We start from the raw sequence: 23,188 nt of genomic DNA, 5'->3' as shown, positions 1-23,188 counted from the left end.
ACACTTTATGAAAGTTTTTTGTTTTACTTTTTGATTATTCTATTGCATTCTTTATGTGATTTTAAGTGTGAATATGCGTTCAATTTCAAGAATAGATAAATTTTTATATGAATTAGAGTGTTCTATGGGTTCCTTCGGAAACCCTACTAGAATAGACAAATTTTGAATATTTTTTGTTTTGGCTTCTGAGTTTTCTGTTGTGTTCCTTGATGATTACTGAGTATGAATGTATGTTTAATTTTGAGTTTAGATATGTTTTGATATGGATTAGAGTGCTCTATGGGTTCCTATGGGAAACCCTATGAAAAACAGACAAATTTTGAATGTTTTTTGTTTTGACTTCTAAGTTTTCTGTTGTGTTCCCTGATGATCATTGAACATGAATGTATATTTAATTTTGAGTTTGAATATGTTTTGATAGGGATTAGAGTGTTCTATGGGTTCCTACGGGAAATCATATGAGAAACAGGCAAAATATGAATGTTTTCTATTTTAGTGTTTGAGTTTTCTGTTGTGTCCCTCGATGCTTGCTGAGTGTGAATATGTGTTTAATTTCAAAAATAGATAAGTTTTACACCATGTTTGAAAGTGCTAATGGTGTGAGAACTGCCTTATTATTGTGTTAATGCAAGTGACGTGTTTCCTATGAGCATGATGACGATGTGAATCTCTTATATGTGACCTTGTGATTATGAGTATGAAAAATGTGAAATGTGAACAAGTGACATGAGATCTGATGTGATATGATAAGTAAAGTGATGAGTCCATGAAGTGTGAATATTTGTGACATGCATCATGTGATTTTGTGACGGATACGATATGAAGTACACCGTTAGGGAAGGCCCTCCTTGTCTAACAGCTTGGGGGAGTCCTAGGGGATAGTGCGGTTTAGATGTCTCAATTCTGCCTATTTGTGAGCACGAGACGTAACTTGCGCAACTTCGCTATTCTGACCAGACCCTAGTAGTACATCCTTCTAGTTGAGAGTGTATGGGTAGCTCCTTACATGTACTCCTAGACTACCTTAGGTATGTTGTTTAGGCAGCACACCAGTGATATGTGATATGTGACTAGCGCCACATGCATGCATTTATGAGTCGAGTCCATAATATCATTGCATGATGAATGACTCTGTATGTGTTACTATTGTATGTATAACTTGAATTTGCACCTGATTAATGTGTAGTTATGGTTGTGCTTGTTATGATTTGTATGTGTTGCCTGACTGTTATTTTTACACCTAAACCCGAGTGAGATGTTTCTCACTCTCCTGTTTGCTCTATGTATGTCTTTTATTGTGTTGTATGTGACCATTAACATGAGGATGTTGGTGACAAAGTTTAGGCTTCAATTGGGCGTGTTCTGATAGGACATGTGACATCAAGGTGTAGTTAGGACTAGCCTAGAATGTTGTTTCTAGTAAACTGTTTTGAAAACCTTAGTTTCTTTTCTTTTGTAATTTTTACATTGGAGTTAAGGTTTATGAGTTATGAATGTGAATCTTCTACCTTATGATATTTGAGACACTTGTTTTATTCATGAAAGATGTTATCAATTATGAAAGATTTTATTTACTAGGAAAATTATAGTTTACATGTGTTGTGTATTAATGTTCGGTAGAGGGTGTCACAAAAACAAAACCTGTAGAAAATACATAATATATCGTATTTGCGTGTAGTTGAAAATCAGACAAACTAAAGGCAAATAGAATTAACTCGAGCTTTGTTGGGGCTCACAAAATTTTCACGCACTGTAAATGAGAAACTCGTCTCTTGTTTAATGAAGAGTGTATTCGCAAAGAAAATGGCTTTGCGAAAGGAGTGGTGGATGCACAATTGCGAAATGCAAAGACAATCGGTGATTGACTTTAATGGGTTCGTGAGACTGCAAATTTTGAAATTGAGCGTAAAGAAGCTTGGGTTCACTCTTCCCATTAAGAATAGGGGTTCTTTTCCATTTTTCCAACTAAGTGAATAATCTATAATTTTGCATACATTTTTAATTAGTTATAGAGAAATAGATTGCCTAATTGAAAGATGGAAGAAAAAATTATAACCAATTTTCAATCTACTCTTTTTAATTTAACTTTCATCTTAAGTGGTTGGTAAGGTAAAAACCTTATAAGAGAGATAACAATTTATTTAATTATGATTATACAATTTTTTTTACAAACTAATTGTTTCATGTATACTTTATCCAAACCTTATTTTGTAATCATTAAAAATCATTAAATGTAAGAGATACATTTTCAAATGGAAGATCATACATTAGTACGAGTATAATAATAAGTATGACAAACCAACACCGTTACCAAGAAAATAAGTATCAGAAGTACTTGACTTTAGAAAGGTATCATTTTATCATCAACCTTTCAAAAAGGCATTTTAGTTCCCAGTTGAGATGAAAAAATCATAGATAGCAAAATAAAATCACGTATGTGGCAAAACAAAACTTGTAAAAATAAATAATATATCTTACTTGCCTATAGTTGAAAATCAGGCAAACTAAATCCAAAGAGAGTAAAATAGAATTAACTTGAGTTCTATCTAGACTCACAGAATTACCACGTTTCATAAATGAGAAACTCCTATGTTATTCAATGAAGAGTGTATTTGCAAGGAAAGTGGCTTTGCGAAAGGAGAGTGGATGCACAATTGCAAAATGTAAAGGTAATTGATGACTGATTTAAATGGGTTTGTGAGACTATGTAGATTTGAAATTAAGCCTAAAAGGGCTTGGGTTCACTCTTCCCATTAAGAATAGGATTTTTTTTTTTTCATTTTTCCAACTAAGTGAATAATCTATAATTTTGCATACACATTTTTAATTGGTTATAGAGAAAAAGATTGCCTAGTTGAAAGATTCAAAAAAAATTAAAACCAATTTCCAATCTACTTTTTAAATTTAACTTTCACCTTACGTGATTAGTAAGGTAAAAACCTGATAAGAGAGATAACTTATTTAATTTTGATTATACAATGTTTTTTTACGATCTCACTGTTCCAAGTATACTTTATCCAAACCCTATTTTGTAATCATTAGCAAACATTAAATGCAAGAGATACATCTTCATATGGAAGATGATACATTAGTGTGAATATAATAATAAGTATGACAAACCAACACTACCATCGAGAAAATAAGTATCAAAAGTATTTGACTTGGGAAAGTTATCATTTTATCATTAACCTTTAAAAATGGCATTTTAGTTCCTAGTTGAGATGGAAAAAATCATTGATATTAGAATAAAATGTCGTATGTGACAAAACAAAACTTGTAGAAAATAAATAATATATCATATTTTCCTATAGTTGAAAGTCAGACAAACTAAAGGTAAAGAGAGTAAAGTAGAATTAACTCGAGCTTCGTTAGGGCTCATAGAATTTCCACGTACCATAAATGAGAAACTCGTTTGTTGTTTAATAAAGAGTATATTCGCAAAGAAAGTGACTTTGCAAAAGGAGCAGTGGATGCACAATTGTGAAATGCAAAGGCAATCACTGATTGATTTTAATGGGATTCGTGAGACTATGTAGATTTTGAAATTGAACATAAAAGGATTTGGGTTCACTCTTCCCATTAAGAATAGGAATTCCTTTCCATTTTTCCAACTAAGTGAATAATCTATAATTTTGCATACAAATTTTTAATTGGTTATAGAGAAAAAAGATTTCCTAATTGAAAGATGGAAAAAAAAATATAACCAATTTTCAATCTACTCTTTTTAATTTAACTTTCATCTTACGTGGTTGACAAGGTAAAAACCTTATAAGAGAGATAATAACTTATTTAATTATGATTATATAATTTTTTTACGATCTCACTGTTTTAGGTATACTTTATCCAAATCCTATTTTGTAATCATTAGAAATCATTAAATGCAAGAGATACATTTTCAAATGAAAGATGATACATTAGTGTGAATATAATAATTAGTATGACAAACCAACACTAATACTGAGAAAATAAGTATCAGAAGTACTTGACTTGGGAAAGGTATCATTTTATGATCAACCTTTCAAAAAGGCATTTTAGTTCCCAATTGAGATGGAAAATCATCAATAGCAAAATAAAATGACTTACCTGACAAAACAAAACTTGTAGAAAATAAATAATATTTCATATTTGCCTGTAGTTGAAAATCAAACAAACTAAAGGGAAAGAGAGCAAAATAGAATTAACTCGAACTCCGTCAAGGCTCACAAAATTACCATGTACCGTAAATGTGAAACTCAATAGTTGTTCAATTAAGATTATATTTGCAAAAAGAGTGGCTTTGCCCAAGGAGTGGTGGATGCACAATTGCGAAATGCAAAGGCAATCGTTATTGATTTTAATGGGTTTGTGAGGTTGTGTAGATTTTGAAGTTAAGCATAAAAGGGCTAGGGTTCACTCTTCCCACTAAGAATACGAATTCTTTTCTATTTTTCCAACTAAATGAATAATCTATAATTTTGCATACACATTTTTAATTGGTTATAGAGAAAAAGATTGCCTAGTTGAAAGATTCAAAAAAAAAAATTATAACCAATTTTCAATCTACTCTTTTTAATTTAACTTTTATCTTACTTAAGGTAACAACTTATTTAATTATGACTATACAATGTTTTTGACGGTTTGACTGTTCCAGGTAGACCCTATTTTATAATCATTAAAAAAAAATTAAATGTAAGAGATACATTTTCATATGAAAGATGATACATTAGTGTGAATATAATAATAAATATGACATATTAATGAAGAGATAGATCATGCATGTTCATGTTAGCTTAAGATGATGCATGATAGATGAATCATGTAAGATGAAGTAAATCTAAAACAATTAATGTTTAATCTAATATGCATTTTAAGTTAAGGTGAAATCTAATAAATCTAAAGTGTTCTTCGGTTAAAATTTTAGTAAAAATATCAATTTATTAATGATTTGTGTTAATAAATTTTATATCAAAATGTAATACAACCAAATTAAGTACAGAGCTTTTTACAAAATGAATGAATACATAATTTTTACAATGATTGTTCTCACTTTTTTTTGAACCTTCAAGCTTCTTTACATAAATGCTTCATGAAGACAATCGTTGTAAATCCTTGAGCATCTCTCATAGACTTACTTCGTCTGTCTTCATCTTACTTCCTTGCAAGAAGAGGTGTTCGTTGATGCATTAATTGTGAGCATTAAATACATTTCAACAAATTATCATTTCTTATTTGATCAAGGAGGCTACTTATTATCTTTATGGTACTAAATGGAAGAAATTGTTCTGTGTGTCAATTAGAAATGACTCTTTTTTTAGATTTTGAATGGTTGGAGGGATTTGCTTGTACTGTCTCTTACACGAAACATGTCTTCATTCCTTTTTGAAGTGCAAATACTAAATAAGTTTTTTATTCCTTTTGATCTGTTAAGAAATATCACAGATAAATATGATTTGATTATCAAACATCATAAATGATATAAATTAAATGTATTTGTCTTACAAGCAAAGTAGTTCATATGAGAGACTACACATCATCATAATCAATCATCTATAATGATTCATCTTATAGTATGATTTGAAAAAATTTTATGTTTGTTATCATTAAAACTTATGCCTAAGAGATCTAAGATTATCTTTTGATCTAACAAAGACATATAAAAATCAATTTGGCATCATCTTCTCAAAATATATAGTGTTTGTCTCCTTGTCGATCTTAATTGTGCAACTGCAGCATAAACTGTCTTGTTTTACTTATATATATATATATATATATATATATATATATATATATATATATATATATATATACAAAGTTATTCACTTATATATATGAGGGATAACACAAGTGAGAATAATTTATAGCAACTCTTAAATTAAAATATTACAAATAGTTACAATGTATTGTTGTCATCATAGTTCTCTCAATCATTGTTATCTTCATCACGTTATTACAACCACATCACCTTCAGTGCACAACCACTACATTATCACCACTACCATCGTCGCCACCACCACCTCCGTTATCATCACCATTATTGTTGTTTATGTAATTTTTAATTATTGTTCTCATTCTTACTTGCTTCTTTCTTGGTGATAGTGAAACTCACTCTAATTGGATTGAGAACTAGACGTAGTCATAGTAGTTGAGACGAATCAGTATAAAAATTACCGTATCTTTTGCCTGCCTCATCTCTTACACTCTTTATTGTTAGTGTTACTACTTCATTACTCGAAAAAGTTTGAGATTTTGATTGACATTATTTAACCCCCTTCTAGTGTTTGTCTTTTCTCCACATGTCTCATGACAGATGCCGATGAAACAAGATTAGAGGTAGAATCTGACTCTAACTCTTATTCTTCTAATAGTTTTGATGAAGAGGAGATACCCTGTGAAACTTTCCTGGAAAGCTCTAACATGATGAGTACAAAAGATTTAAAGAAAAGTGCAAACCATTGCAAATAGAAACTGAAAAACTCAAGAATGATCTATCATATGCTACCAAAGAGATTTAGACTCTCAAGCACAAAATCACAAGTAATGAACCACCAAAGGTTATAACATTGTAAGCTTAAAACATACAACTCATAAAGGGTTTTCCTAAATTTGTTGATGGACCTTCTAAAATAAATATGCTTTTAAAGCACAAAAGATTGTCATTTGACAAAAATGGTCTTTGATTTGTTACAATGCAGTCAAAGACATTATCCTCCAAACCTAAGACCACTCTCTACGATATCCACAAAAAATGTAATCACCTTCCTAGTAGATGCAAAAACAAACAAATATAGAAAAGAAAGTCTAAGGTAAAGGACACTAACAAAAGAGGACCTAAAAATATTTGGGTACCAATGTTTCAAATAATTTCTATTGTAGATATTTTTAGTGGGAAAAAAGAAGGATTCACACTGGTATCTATGTAATGGTTGCTTGCAACAATGATGGGAGACAGGTCTATGTTCCTAGACCTTCAACCTCATGAAGGAACAACATATTTTGGAGGAATTGACAAAGGAAAGATTAGAGGTATATATAAGATTGGTACTAACTTTATACCCATTGTTAATAATGTATTATATGTTGAAGGATTAAAATATAATATATTTATCATAAGTCAATTTTAAGACGATGAATATACGGTATCTTTTGCCAAGGATCTATGCCTAGTCAAATAAAATGATGAATATGCTTTTTACTGCCTATAGAATAATTTCTATGATATTAATTTAGATGACATGGGCAAACAAAATATAACTTGTTTGGTTTCTAGAGAAGATGAAAGATGGATTTGACATTAAAAAAACTTAGACACATAAATTTAAAACACTTATAAACTAAATAAGAAAGGTTTAGTAGGAGGGTTGTCTGAGATTTTTTGGAAAACCCATCTTCTTTGTGAAGTTTGTCAGAAGTAGAAATAAATTAAAAACTTTGTTCAAATCTTAAAAGATTGTTTCCGCTTCTCGGCACTTCAAATTGTTACACATGAATTTGTTTGGTTTAACTAGAACTCTAAGACTGGAGGGTAAGAAGTATGAATTTGTCAATATAGATGACTATGCTAGATATACATGAATGGTAAGATAAAAAGAGCATAATATAATGATATCACACTAAAAAATATTTTTTTTTTGTGAGTACACTAGCTAGTGTTATAAACACTTTAAGAGGAAAATACTAAACGATTTAACTAACAAATTGAATGTACAAAGTATACAAAAAAAATTATAATAAAGTAAAATAAGTATTGAATTAATTGCATTAATTATATTTAGAAAATGCATAATAGTTGTATTGTTTAATAAAAAAAATAACGAGATTAATATGTGATGATGAAATAGAATCAACTTTTAAATTATAATATTATTTTTTGATAAAAATTTATATTATTACTTTAAGTATAATTTGCTTAACATATACAACATAAATGTTTCAAAAATTTTAAAATATTCATACTTTTGAATAAATTTATTATAAAGTTATTATTTAATTTAATATTTTATAATTTAAATTAATTTTTTACCGATTCGGAATAAATTTTGGACTTTCATTTCAAAGGATGTAGAATTTTTCATTTAATTATGAAGCATTATGTTGGTTCTACATTGAGAGGGTAACGTAGCAAAATGGGATAGAGACGAGTTGTAACCCTGGTCATCCATTTGTTTAGTGTAGATATCCGTGATTTTTTTTTTTTTTTTTTTATATATTCACAAGTATTTATAAATATTTGTATGTAAAATTTTAACTAAAAAATAAGAGATAAAATAAAATTAAAAAATAATTTTAAAATATATATTTATATTAAAAATAAATAATTATATTACATATTTATTATAAAAAAAATTAAACTAAATTAATATATATATATATAAATAAAAATATTTTTAATATTTTTAAAGTACATGTATACGGATATTTTACTATCCCACACGAGTCATATATCTATATGGGCATGATGAGAGAGGAACAAAACTCTACACTTCGAAGGAAACACATTAAATTAAATGAGCAAGTTGCAAAACACTCCATCCATGTCCCCTCCTAGCATTCATTATTTGATTCCTGTAAAGGAAGAAACTGTGATATAGTGTGGTTCGAAGCATGAGTTAGTGGGATAACTGTTCAACACACCATTATTAAAGAAATACTAAAATAATATTATTTAATCTATATAATATAAAAAATATATAATTAGATTATTAAAAATTAATTAAAGAAAGTAAAATAATTATGAATAATAATTAATAATTAAAATTTTCACTTGTGAACAAAAAATTATCAATAATTTTTAGAAAATAAATCAATAATATTAGATATAAAAAAGTGTGATATATTATTAAAATTATTTAATTTATAATACCTCTGATTTACTATACATGTATACTATATATAAATATAAAATGCTACTTTTTATAAAGGTTAGAAGATATTTACTTTATTATCCCTCTATGATTTATACTATACTAAATATTCTAGTAAAATGAATACTATATACTAAATATAAATATAAGGTGTTACTTTTTTTTTTATTAAAGTTAGAAGATATTTACATTATTATCCCGTGAGTGAACTCTAAAGTTCACACTAACCAATGTTCCAAATCCATATATAGCCAGCCACCCCTGCACCCATCACACTGCAGTGACCAATTTGAGTTCAAAATCAAAACAAGGGGCCATCTTTGAGATATCTGTCAACATCAATCAAGCCATGGCCATGGTCATGCCTCTGTTTCTGATCTTCCTTCTGCACATAACCTCGGCGACATCACCAGATCTCCGACCTGGGTTCTACTCGAAAACATGTCCACAATCCGAAATCATAGTCCGAGATGTCATGAAGAAGGCCCTTGCGAGGGAAGCCAGAAGTGTTGCCTCTGTCATGCGCCTCCAGTTCCACGATTGCTTCGTCAACGTAATTATTTAATTTAATTCAGTTGTTTCAAATTTCAATTAAATAGGCACATAGAGTGAGGTTTTGGTTTTGTGAAGGGGTGTGATGGTTCTGTGTTGCTGGATGACACGCCAACCATGCTTGGGGAGAAACTGTCACTCTCAAACATAAATTCGCTCAGATCGTTTGAAGTTGTTGATCAAGTGAAGGAAGCGCTCGAGAAGGCGTGTCCGGGAGTTGTTTCCTGCGCTGACATCATCATTATGGCATCCAGAGATGCTGTGGCTCTGGTTAGTACTCTTTTTCACCCTTTCTTCTCCAAAAAGGCAAAAACTATGTCAATTTCTTGTCACCCTAGTATCACTTCCTCGCTCTACAGACCATACCCACGCGACAAAACTAGTAAAAGCCTAATTAATTAATTCATTAATTAAACCTTCAGTAATTTTACTAAAATTGTTGCAAACCATTAAATTTTCGTTCACAACTATAACAAAGTTATACAGGAAAAAATGACTAGATACACATACACGTTTCAATAAAAATATTACTCCTCCTATTTTTTATTCATAGTCGTTTAAGGTTTTTTACGGAACTTAAGAAAATGATTGATATTTTAGTTTTCAAAAATATTTATTATTTACTTTCCTATTCTACCATCTATTTTTTTTATAGTATTTCGTTAGAAACATATTACTCTTTTAAATGTAACATTAACTTTACATAGGTAGTTAAAAAAAATAGATAGACATTAGAAATAAATAGACACATTATTCAGTAAACATACATTAATTATCAAGGGTAAAAATGAGAAAAAAAATTAATAAGTCATTGATTTTAGTAAAATGACAATGAAAAAAAAATGACAAATTCTGACAAAATGACTATGAATAAAAAACGGAGGGAGTATTCATTTGATTCCTTAATCACTATTCCCTTCGTTTTTTATTCATAGTCGTTTAAGGTTTTGTACGAGACTTAAAGAAATGATTGATATTTTAGTTTTTAAAATATTTATTACTTACTTTTCTATTCTACCCTCTATTTTTTTTATAGTATTTCGTTAGAAATATATTACCCTTTTAAATGTAACATTAACTTTATATAGGTAGTTGGAGAAAAAATAGGTAAACATTATAAATAATTAGGCACATTGTTCAGTAAATATACATTAATTATCAAGGGTAAAAATGAGAAAAAAAATTAATAAGTTATTGATTTTAGTAAAATGACAATAAAAAAAAAACGACAAATTCTGACAAAACGACTATGAATAAAAAATTGAGGGAGTACAATTTTTCATTAAAAATTACTCGAAAAAATGTTTAGATTCACTTTTCAATAAAAAATATTCTTCTTTTGATTTTTTAACTAGTAGTACTAACAATGGTTAATGTTTTTCTTTTACTAATGAAAAAACTCGTTAATTATTCTGGTTTCTCTTTTATAATTTCCTTTTATTTAAGGAATCTCTACATTTATTATTATGATATTTTATACAAAAATATATTTTTCGTCTCTTATATTATTTATTAAATTTAGTTTAGTTATACTTTGATTAATTGAATTAATTTAATTCTCATATTTTAAAAATATATTTTAATATTTGATTTTTCGTCTTCTTCATTTAAATACTTAATGCATATGACACATGTCATGTTATTATGTCACATGGCTGAACATCATGACATGTGACATGACACATGCAAATCCGTTAAGTATTTAAATGGAAGAAACAAATAATCAAACATTAAGATACATTTAAAGATGTGAGACTAAATTGATTCAATTAATTAAAATAAAACTAAATTAACACTAAAAAAATAATATAAAGGACGCAAAATATATTTTTGACTTTTGTTTACTATATTTTCTCTCTTTTTCAAAGATACTACTGAGAAAATAGTATTTAATGTTATTTTAAGAGTTTTTATGTTGGTATTAAACTGTGTTATTATATACGTTAAATTTGTTTATTTTTATAACGGTTGTTTTATAAGTAATATCTAAAGCGATTTATAATCGTTTGATGGTATAAATTTTGTACCCATAAAAATTAAACTCTTTATATTATTTTTAACTACCAGAATTAATCTAATGATAAAGAATTAAAGTAATATATATAAAATTTTAAATTTGATCTTTGTTGATATCTTTATAATTTCTACATATAAAAAAATGACATAGTAAAAATTACAATGACAACAATAAAATTAAATATAATATTCAATAATAAATTATGAAATATAATATTAATTAGATTTTTTTTTATCAATAAAATTATAATAATGACAAATAAGCTCTGGTGCATCTATATTAGTCTTCTAATACTAATGTTCTATGTGAATGATAATAATAAAAATTAATCTTCAATTATCGATTTCAAGATACCCTGTGAATTATGTTTGTAAATTAATAAAAAAAAATATAAAAATGAGAGTAGTTCTCTTCCTCGAGTGTAGGTATGGTAATCTAACTCGTCCTGTGGGTAACTGCCCGAACCCACTCTGATTTGGACGGGAAAAACTCGTGTTTATTGGGTTCGAGTTTTTCCCGATTGATAAAATCGAGGGCAGGGATGGGGATGTTAATACCCACCCCGCCTCCGCCCCTGCCCCTGTCTCGCTTAATAATATAATTAAAAAATTATTTATATATATATAAACCAAAATTAAAACAATACAAAAAAAAACCAAAATTAAAAATATTTATATGTAAAAATTTATATTATTTTACTTTTTTTTTTATTTTTTTAAAATTGTTCATATTTATTTAAAAGAAAAAAAGAAGAAAAAAAAGGAAGAAAAAAAAATAAGAGTGGGGGCGGGGACGGGGGCGGGGCGGGGAAACCGAACCCCGCGGGAGGCGAGGATGGAGACCTAGATTTTACTCCCGGCGGGTATCTGGGGCGAGGGCAGGGGCGGTTTAAATTTGCGGGGACGGGGGCAGGGAACGTAAAACCCGCCCTCGCCCCGCCCTGTTGCCATGCCTACTCGAGTGTTTTCACGCGTTTCTTTTTAATATGAGTATTTTTAATTTTTTTAAATTTTTTATTTATTTTAATTTATATTTATTATATTTATTTTTAAATTGAATTTTATAATTTTTAAAATAAATTATCAATAATTAAAATAATCTTATATTATAATATAAATTATTTAATAAATTAAAAATATAATTTATATATTTTAAAATATTTATTTATAAAAAATTTAAATATAATTTATATATACTAAGTTTTTTATTTTTTATTTTTTGGTATCGTAAGTTTTTAATTTGTTAACGTAAGATTATTTGATCTTTCTTTTTCTAAAAGTACTACACTTTATTTATCTGTATATTTTACATAAATTCAATAGAAGTTGTTATATATAAATTTTTATAATTATTAACAATGTGTATTAGTATATAAGCATAAATGTATATTATAATTCAATCAATAAATAAAAGTTAAGAAATAATAAATAATGAACATATAACTTTAAAAGAAAAAACTATATTTTATTTAAAAAAAACAACTCAATTTCATTATGATCAATTAATATTGTAAGTGTAAAAGCTTTACATTAGAGAGTAATTTTCATCTACTGTTTGTGTAAAAAAAATTATCCTCAATTAATGAGGAATAAGTGAACAATTCATGATTCACTGCACGAATATTATGGCAAATGTGAACGAAATTCAATATTCCTTCCTTCCTTCCTTTTTTTTAATATATATATTCAAATTGAAAGTGTTATTCGATTCTTTTATACAAATTAATTTAAATTATCTATTGTATTACTTTTTTTATAAAAATATATTTAATTAAAATTATTTATTTTAATTCAATAAATAGTTGACAGAATGAGTGTTTCAATAATATTAAAAGTAATTTTAAAAATATAAATTTAAGATAAATTTAATATTATCAATTAAATTAATTAAATTATTTAATTATGGTAATTTAAGTAATTTAGTCTAATGAGAATACTTCATGGAATATTAAATATCATTTGTTCCCATTAGAATTTATTCCCTCCAGTATCATATATAGGAAGAAAAAAAAAGAAGGGTATTTTATATATGAAAACATTAAATATGATCAAATTAATTGAAATTTATTTATATTTAAAATCAATATCCATTTGATTTTTCTTCTTCTTATATTCAGAGAGAGTTCTTATGTATTGCTAGTGCAAATGTTTATGCTATTCTATCTGTCTCATAATAATTATATAACTAATATATGATGAAAAATAAGCTTAAAAATAAAAATTATTTTTTTAATGTAATATTTTTCTCACTTATATATAATAGTAAGGTTAATTATTGAAAAAAAAAATCACATATACACTTAATAATAAGATTAATTTTGTATGTATTTTTTCTCTCAATCTCATATTAAGTGTACCGTAAAAAGGTTAATAAATGTCATTTTAGCTTTTTAATATAATGTTATCCTTTTTCATCTATACTACTAATAGTTTTTAGTAGGGGTATAAGTCAATATGAATAATTTATAAACCCAAACTGATTCAATAAATTTGGATCAAATTATTTATATTTAGGTTAAATTTAATTCAACTCAATAAAAATCTGATTTGTACAGGTCAAGTAATAAGTTTTGTATTTTGACTAGTGATCCAATCATATATGATAATAAGGTTAAATAATCCTTTATCTTATTTTTTAGATTCATTTTGATCCTTTATTTATTAAAACGTTCATTATGATCTTTTATCTTTTATATTTTGATAGATTTGATCATTTTCAATTTTGAATCAATTTTTTATTGATTTAAGATGTAAAATTTGTAACATTAGATTCACATGTATGAAAATTATAAAATTGAATTGATGTTTAATTTCAAAAGGGATATAAATATAGTGAAAATCATGTGATTTATCTCACAAACAACTAAAAAATAATGTGAAATTAGATTTTTAAAATTTTTAATTGTTTTTTAGACTTATTTTTAATTTTTTATGTGATTTTTACCATGTTTACGATAATTTATTGGCATTTGTTTTCAATAATTTTCATGTAATTAAATCTAACGAGACAAATTTTAAGTCTTAAATTAGTAAAAAAAAATACTTAAAATTGTGTCTTAAAAGTGAAAATAATCATTATTTCAAAAGGATCAAATTAACTCAAAAAATAAAAGATCAAAATGAACATTTTAAAAGATAAAAGACTAAAATGAATTTTAAAAATAAGATAAAGGACCAAATGTATAATTTAGCCTAATAATAATGATGATAATAAGTTAGTGTGATCACTTGTTCATGAATGTACTCTTTATTACACTTGCTCATTGATTGTATTTTTAACTTGATAACATTGTAACAATATAATATTTTTATTTAAAATTTTATTTTGTATTAATGTTGGTTGTTTGAACTAATAACAATCCAGTAAATCGAAATATTTGTTTTGAAATTTAGTTTATATCATTATTTGTTTTATCAGTTAATAATATTGTATTTACAACAAAATATTAAATAATTTACATCTATTATAAAATATTTAACTATGTCAATATAATTAAATTTATTTATTTTTTATAAATTTAACCCAACCAAATTCAATCCATTGAATTTTGATCATCCAAACCCAATTCATCCAAACCTGCTTATACTTCTAATTTTAGAAAATTGTTGTGTTAGTTAATAATAGAGTTAAATTTATAAAATTCTTATTATTTTCCATTCGTTTATTATAGTTTTCTAGGTCTGTGTAAGAAAACTTAAGACAACACCAATGTAGTTCATGTAAATTAAACCAATGGTTGAGAGTGCAAATGCAAATGTACTAGTATTATTTTTTACTTACTAGCATTGCAGACAGGTGGACCCGACTGGGAGGTGAGGTTGGGAAGATTGGACAGCTTGAGTGCTAGTCAAGAAGATTCAGACGATATCATGCCGAGTCCAAGAGCCAATGCAAGCTATCTTATTGATCTCTTCCAGAAATTTAACCTTACTGTGAAAGACCTAGTAGCACTCTCAGGATCTCACTCTATTGGCCAAGGTCGTTGTTTTTCCATCATGTTTAGGCTATACAATCAATCTGGAACTGGAAGACCTGACCCTGCCATTGACCCTACCTATAGAGAAGAGCTTAACAGGCTATGTCCACTGGACGTTGACCAAAACGTGACAGGGAACCTTGATTCCACGCCTGTGGTCTTTGATAACCAATATTTCAAGGACTTGGTTGCTGGGAGAGGATTTCTTAACTCTGATCAAACCCTTTTCACATTCCCCCAGACAAGGGAGTTTGTGAGGTTGTTTAGTAAACATCAAAATGAGTTTTTCAAAGCATTTGCGGAAGGAATGGTGAAAATGGGTGACTTGCAGTCTGGTCGGCCTGGGGAAGTGAGGACAAATTGCAGGGTCGTCAATGCTCGCCCGGTTCATTTGCTGCTTGAATATCCAGACAAGATGGAGAATAATGTTGAATATATGTAAATAAATGCATGTCATTTGAGATTCAAGCACTGTACGCTTTATCTCTATGAAACAAAATTTACAATGAAAGTATGAAGTATCGTGGCTAATTTTAGTGTAGGACTTCATGATTTCATCCCAAGATTTACTCTTGCTTCCCATTAACTATTTTCACATTCCAGGTTTCCAAATTTATAAATTGTTGAGTGGGTTTTATGGGTTTAACCGTAATAAAAGCATTAAATTAATAAATGGTTTGCTACTACATGTAGAGCAGTCAAAAATGGTTTGCTACTACATCTAGAGCTGTCAAAATTGGTTGCTGAAAGTAACGGGTCAATTGGTCCAGTCCGACAGACCAGATACATAGAAGTCTGAAATCTATTAAAGTCTAATGTGGCTCGATATTTTTTTAGTTTTTTTTTTTGCTAAAAATTAAATAAAAGAGGGGAAGAAATGAGTTAATTTGACCTGGCTAGTGGAACCAACAAACGCAGGACAAAAAAAAAATAGTAACTTATTAAGAATTTAAGTCATGTTAGTCCACTTTACATGTTTTGATCTCTCTAATCAAGTCAAGTCAACCTACTTATTATTTATAGAGTCGTAATTAAAAATATCACTTTATCTGAATAGAAGTTGATGAAAAATAGTTATATTTTTTCATTAAAACAAAAAAACTACATCTATCAACTGATTTCAAGAAAAGCCATTGGAAAGAGAATGATGGTGGGGTACTAGGTAGTTTATATTTTATCTTCATACTTGGAAAGGAAACAAATATAAATTGTTGGCTTCAGTTACACTAGCCATGTGAATATTGTAGAAAAATCCACTGTGAAGGGGAGAAAATAGCGATTAATTACGTTGTTTTAAAGTAAGAAAATCATTTTTTGTATAAATAAGGAGTAAATATGCACCATACAATCATATATGAATAGTCAACATTAAATGTTTTTAATATCAGATGATCACTTCAGAAAATCATGTACATTTTGAAAAAAATAAATGATTTGTATGTTTCAATCTAGATCATTTATAACAAAATCCAGTAGCTAATATTTATATCTCATATTTATGTGTGTTAACAGAGGTAAACCCGGAACCTCCCATGTGCACCTCATTTGGAATGTGATTTGCCTTCCATTTGAGTTGCATTTCGGTCACACCATGTGCATGTGTGCACATGGCCGAAATGCATATCAAATGCAAAGCTAATTACATTCTAATGACAATTCACATGCAACCTTAATTAACCCTAGATTCAAATGACCTTCAAATGAAATGCCTAACCTAAGTGGCCGAAAATACAAGGTCCAAAAAGAAATACAAGGCACCAAGGCCCAATCCTACACTAACCCTAATCTAATGGGCTTGAGACAAAACCCAACAAAATAAAGTGATGGGCCTTTCTTGGGCTTGGGCCCACTCTTCATGCATCCTTCTTGCCATAGCCCTAGTAGTTGGGCCCTTAGCCCATGGGTCTCCTCCATCATCCCCTCCCTCTTGAAGAGGATTTGTCTTCAAATCCAAGGAGTCCTCCTCTTGGGTAGCCAGTCCTGTAAAGAGAGACAAATCAGAAACATTAAAGCTAGGACTAACACCATACTCAGAAGGGAGATCTAGAACATATGCATTATTATTGATTTTCTTAAGGACTTGAAAGGGTCCATCTCCTCTAGGACTAAGTTTTGACTTTCTTTTGGAAGGAAACCTATCCTTCATAAGGTGGAGCCAAACCCAGTCACCTTCCTTGAAGACAACTTCCTTTCTACCCTTATTATTGTATTTTTGGTATTTTTCTGTTTGGGATTGAATATGATCTCTAACCCTCTCATGTAATTTCTTAACAAACTCAGCCCGAGATGTGCCTTCTTTATGAATAAAGGAAGCAACATCGGGTAAGGGTAGTAAATCTAAAGGGGTAAGAGGATTGAAACCATAGACAATCACAAAAGGAGACATGTTAGTGGTTTTGTGAACCACCCTATTATAGGCAAACTCCACATGAGGGAGATAGTCATCCCATGACCTTTTATTGCCTTTGAGGATTGCCCTCAACATAGTCCCTAGAGACTTATTCACTACTTCAGTTTGCCCATCAGTTTGGGGATGACATGTAGTAGAGAATAGAAGTTTAGTTCCTAGCCTTGCCCAAAGAGTTTTCCAAAAATGGCTAAGGAACTTAACATATCTATCGGAGACTATAGTTTTGGGTAACCCATGTAGTCTCACAATTTCTTGAAAGAATAACTTAGCAATGTTACTTGCATCATCCACTTTGTGGCATGGAATAAAGTGTGCCATTTTGCTAAAACAGTCCACTACCACAAAAATAGAATCCTTTCCTCTTTGGGTTCTAGGCAAACCAAGGATAAAATCCATGGAGATATCTACCCAAGGAGAAGAGGATATGGGCAAGGGGGTGTATAGCCCATGAGATTTGGTGGTAGACTTTGCTTGTAAACAAGCAATGCAGCTACTACAAAACCTTTGGACATCTCTTTTCATATGAGGCCAAAAGAATTTCTCTCTCAAAAGTGAAAGAGTTTTCTCAATTCCAAAATGCCCATGAGCCCACCCTCATGGCTCTCCTTAACCAAGAGTTTCCTAATAGATCCTTGGGGTATACAAAGTTTGTTTTCTTTAAAAAGATACCCCTCAGAAATATAGTACCCTTAATAAGGTTTTTGAATACATAAAGAATAAAAGTTAGCAAAATCAAGGTCTTTCTCATACAACTCCTTGATGTCATCAAACCCTAGTATTTGAGAACCTAGGGTGTTCAATAAAACATGTCTTCTTGACAAAGCATCAGCTACTACATTTGTAGAGCCCTTTTTATATTTGATGACATAAGGAAATTGCTCAAGGTACTCAACCCATTTTGCATGCCTTTTATTTAATTTATGTTGACCCTTCAAGTATTTAAGTGATTCATGATCACTATGGATAACAAATTCCTTGGTCACAAGGTAATGTTCCCAAGTTTGAAGGGCACGAACTAAAGCATATAACTCCTTGTCATAGGTAGGGTAGTTCAAGGCAGCCCCATGAAGTTTTTCACTAAAATAAGCTATGGGATGACCACCTTGTAGCAACACAGCTCCTATGCCAAGCCCTGAAGCATCACATTCTAGCTCAAAAGTTTTAGAAAAATCAGGCAAAGCTAGAATAGGTGCTTAAGTAAGTTTATGCTTAAGTTCTTGAAAAGCTAAGTTATGTTTTTCTTGCCACTCAAAGACCACATCCTTCTTCACCAACTCATTGAGAGGTGAAGCTAATGTAGAGAAGTTAGGAACAAATCTTCGATAAAAGCTTGCCAAACCATGGAAGCTCCTAACTTCACTAACATTAGTAGGAATAGGCCATTCTTGGATGGCTTTGATTTTCTCGGGGTCCACATGAACCCCATTTTTGCTTACCACAAACCCTAAGAAAATAACATTATCCACACAAAAAGTGCACTTGTCTATATTGGCAAACAAGTGATTGTCTCTAAGAACAAGTAAGACTTGTCTTAGGTGATCCACATGATCACTTAGACTTTTGCTATATATTAAAATATCATCAAAATAAACAACTACAAATCTACCAATGCAATCCCTTAAGGTATGATTCATTAGCCTCATGAATGTGCTAGGTGCATTAGTAAGCCCAAAAGGCATTACTAACCATTCATATAGACCAAATTTAGTCTTAAAAGCAGTTTTCCACTCATCACCTTCCTTGATTCTAATTTGGTGATATCCACTTTTAAGATCTATTTTGGAAAATATGGATGACCCATGCAATTCATCAAGCATGTCATCAAGCCTAGGGATTGAGTGTCTATATTTTATGGTGATGTTGTTGATAGCTCTACAGTCACAACACATCCTCCATTTTCCATCTTTTTTTGGCACCAAAATTACAGGCACAACACAAGGGCTTAGACTCTTTTGAATCCAACCCTTCTCCAACAACTCTTGTACTTGCTTCTCTATCTCTTTGGTTTCTTGTGGGTTAGTCCTATAGGCTGGCCTATTTGGAAGACTAGCCCCAAGCACAAGATCTATTTGATGCTCTATTCCCCTAAAAGGTGGAAGTCCAATGGGTCCTTCACTAGGGAATACATCACCAAATTCTTTTAAAAGATTTTTCACCTCAAGAGGTAGAGAAGTTTCCAAAGAAGATGTGGCAGTGCAAGTTAGTGTTCCTCTACACATGAGGATATGAGAAGATGGTTCAATAAAGAGAGAAGTTTTGTGTAAAAGTTTTGAATCAAAAATCTCTTCTTGAACTATCTCTAGAGAGGGAACACTAGTCTCTCTAGAATCCTCTTTTTCATCAATTTTTAGAAGTTTTTTTTTTCAACTTTTTTTTGTTTTCCTTTTTCTTTATCACATTTGGCCTTCATTTGTACTTGATCCTCCTTCACTTATGAAGGTGATAAAGGATGAAGCACAAAAATTTTACCCTTATGTGTGAAAGTTATTTTATTAGTTAGACCATCATGATGAGTTTGTTTATCAAATTGTCATGGTCTCCCTAATAAAATATGACAAGCTTCCATGGGAACTACATCACATTTAACTTTGTCTTGATAGTTCCCAATAGAAAACTCTACTTCCACTTGTTGATTGACCACCATATCCCCATCATCATTAAGCCAATGAAGTTGATAAGGTTTTGGATGGGGTGTGGTAATCAAGCCCAACTTCTCAACCATCCTAGTGCTACAACAATTGCCCCAAGATCCACTATCCACTATGAGAGAACAAGCCTTGTTTGAAATGTTACATCTTGTATGAAAGATGTTCTCTCTTTGGGATTGTGTATCACTAGGTTGGTTGTTGAGGACCCTTCTCATCATAAGAAGTTCCCCATTATAAGGGTAAGTGACCTCACATGACTCTCCCTCACTTGCTTCTTCTTTATCCTCACTTGAAGATGGAGAAGTAGTAGCTTCATCTTGGCTACTATAAATGTCTTGGCCCCTTAAAATCATCACTTTCTTGTTAAGGCATTGAGAAGCAATGTGGCCTCTTCCAAGACATTTAAAGCACTTAATATCACTAGACTTAGTGCTAGTGTGTGAGGTGTTTATTTTTTTGTTTTTTTCTTTTTCTCTACCCTTGTCTAGATTTTTGGAGGGAAAAGTATTTTTCTTTTCAAAATCATTTTTCTTACCCTCCCTCTTGTAGTCAACCTTAGAGAAAGAAGATGAGTATGAGCTTGTTTTAAAACCTTTTCTCAAATTTTGTTGTTCAACCTTAATGCAAAGTTGAACCAAATCATCCAAATCCCTATAAGGGAGAAGCTCAACCTTATCTCTTATCTCAAAAGTTAAACCACTCAAAAACCTAGCAATGGTGATATTTTCCTCCTCTCTAATGCCAGCCCTCATTATGTATAACTCCATCGTTTGTCTATATTCTTCTACAGTCATATTTTTTTTATGGAGTCTTTGGAGCTTGTTGATAAGCTCCCTAGTATAGTAAGAGGGAATATGTCTCATCCTCAAGGCACTCCTTAATTCATTCCAATATTGAATTGGAGGTTCATTATGGAGACGCCTATCTCTCACAAGAGAAGTCCACCAATACATGGCATGACCTTGAAAACTTAGGGTGGCCAAGGAGACTTTTCTTTCTTCACTCACTTGGTGGCAAGTGAAGATTTGTTCCACCTTCATTTCCCAATCTAGGTACCCCTCCACATCATCTTTTCCATGAAAATAAGGGAGATCTACCCTAGATTCCCTTGTCTTGGAGGTCCTATGGACTATTCTAGGAGGTTGTTGATAATGATCTCTTAAGGCTAGGCTATCATGCATTGACTCTCCTAGAGTGGAACTATTGGCGTATGAGCTATGTTTATCATGATGTTTCTTTTTGGCTTTTTCCTTTAATAGACGAATTTCCTCCTCCATAAGAGCAATTTGAGCTTCTCTTTCAAATTTTTCTCTAAGTCTTTGTTGTGATTCTTGCTCTTTCCATATCTTTAGTGATCTTAATTCACGTGACAACTTAGCAAAATCTTTATTATCACTTGAGTTAGTATCACTATGAGGAGTAGAAAATTCTTCCATTATAGGTGAAAGATTCTTTTTGAAGAAAGAAGTTTGAAAAGCATTTTTTTTATGCAAGGTTAAGACTAAGTACTTAGAGGATTAAGTATACAAATTGAACTTTGGAGGGAGGTGAGCTACTAAGAGCCACTTAAAAACCAAGCCTCTTCAAGTAAAAATTACTAATCCCCTTTGTAGTTAATCTCTACCAAATTCTTTTCAATGAAAATTATTTTTGATGTTGGATGAACTATGATATACTAGACGTATGAAAGTAAGTAAAGACAAGTATTAAGCAAGAATTTAAACTACTTAAACGTGTCCTAGGGTGAGAGCTTGAGAGATACCAAAGATCAATCAAGGACCACTCTCACCAAGTACTAACGAAAGTTGTAATCTTAAGGAGAGATGGTTGTGTACCAAAAACACTCCCAAGACACTCCTTTAAATGGCCAAATACAAGGTATGAACAAAGCTAAACAGCAAAGATCAAGTGGCTTAAAAGAATTAAGAAAAACAGCCACCAAGAATTAGTGAGGGATTAGTGACCAATTTTGCAATAAAATTTCAAGTTAGTAATGAAAAGTTGGTCTCTAAATCCGTCACTAATGCTTCTTTTTTTTTTTTTTTTTTAAATTCAATTACAAAACAAATTTTAAACTCCAAGGATGTCCACGGATGATCAAGTCCAGCCACCACCAAAATTTCCAGCCACAAGTGTTTAGTGTTTATGCTTTTGAGTAGCCAAATCCGAGAGCCACCTATGTCCTTTCCTCCTCCTTTTCTTAGTCCTCTTTTGATGACCCTTGTAGAACTAGCTTCTAGGGAGATATGCTAGGTCAAACATAGGTCACACTTGAGTTTAAACAATGATCATGAACAACAAGGAAATTTGAGAATTATTGAAGACATGAGTAGAGTAGAAGAAGACAAGATAGATGACACAAGACAAGAAATGGCTAGGATAAGAAAGAATTGACCTAAGAAAGGTTCTAAAATTTGATTCACAAAACCAAAACACTCAAGTAATGTAAGCTGAAAAATATGATGTAAAAATAAGCAATATCAAACCGAGAATAAATCTTGTAACAAAAACTCCTTAAATGGCTTTTTCTTTTGGAAATTTAGGTTTAACACTTTTTTTTTAATCACTTTGATTTTGCATTTTCTTTTGATCTTTTTTTCTATATATATATATATTTTTAATCTTAGGAGTTGCCTTTTTTTCAAAATTCAATACAATAGTCTCGGTCACACTAGAAGGAAACACAAAACCGGATTCAAATTTAAATTCCAAATGACAAGCAAATTAGGTTAAGATGTAATGAAC

At 30.2% G+C, this 23,188-nt stretch overlaps 1 protein-coding gene across 1 annotated transcript; it reads left to right on the top strand.

Annotated features, from left to right (window-relative positions):
• The first annotated feature begins 9,075 nt into the window (after positions 1–9,075).
• On the top strand, positions 9,076–15,926 carry LOC109817447 (Peroxidase superfamily protein). The gene is made up of 3 exons (XM_020382686.3): positions 9,076–9,393; positions 9,471–9,662; positions 15,201–15,926. The coding sequence occupies exons 1-3, from the start codon at positions 9,190–9,192 to the stop codon at positions 15,825–15,827; spliced, it is 1,023 nt and encodes a 340-aa protein (XP_020238275.1). The 5' UTR covers positions 9,076–9,189; the 3' UTR covers positions 15,828–15,926.
• The last annotated feature ends 7,262 nt before the right edge of the window (positions 15,927–23,188 follow it).

This window comes from Cajanus cajan, chromosome 8, assembly GCF_000230855.2.
Source record: "Cajanus cajan strain Asha chromosome 8, NIPB_CcT2T_4, whole genome shotgun sequence".
In the NCBI taxonomy this organism is placed as follows: Eukaryota; Viridiplantae; Streptophyta; class Magnoliopsida; order Fabales; family Fabaceae; genus Cajanus; species Cajanus cajan.
This window is presented reverse-complemented; position numbering and strand designations above follow the sequence as displayed.

Excerpts from the sequence above, each read along its gene's own strand:
- LOC109817447 (XM_020382686.3), top strand. The coding sequence starts at position 9,190 with ATGGCCATGGTCATGCCTCTGTTTCTGATCTTCCTTCTGCACATAACC. Across the intron at positions 9,394-9,470 it reads TCCACGATTGCTTCGTCAAC|GGGTGTGATGGTTCTGTGTT; the intron begins GTAATTATTTAA and ends GGTTTTGTGAAG. Across the intron at positions 9,663-15,200 it reads CCAGAGATGCTGTGGCTCTG|ACAGGTGGACCCGACTGGGA; the intron begins GTTAGTACTCTT and ends CTAGCATTGCAG.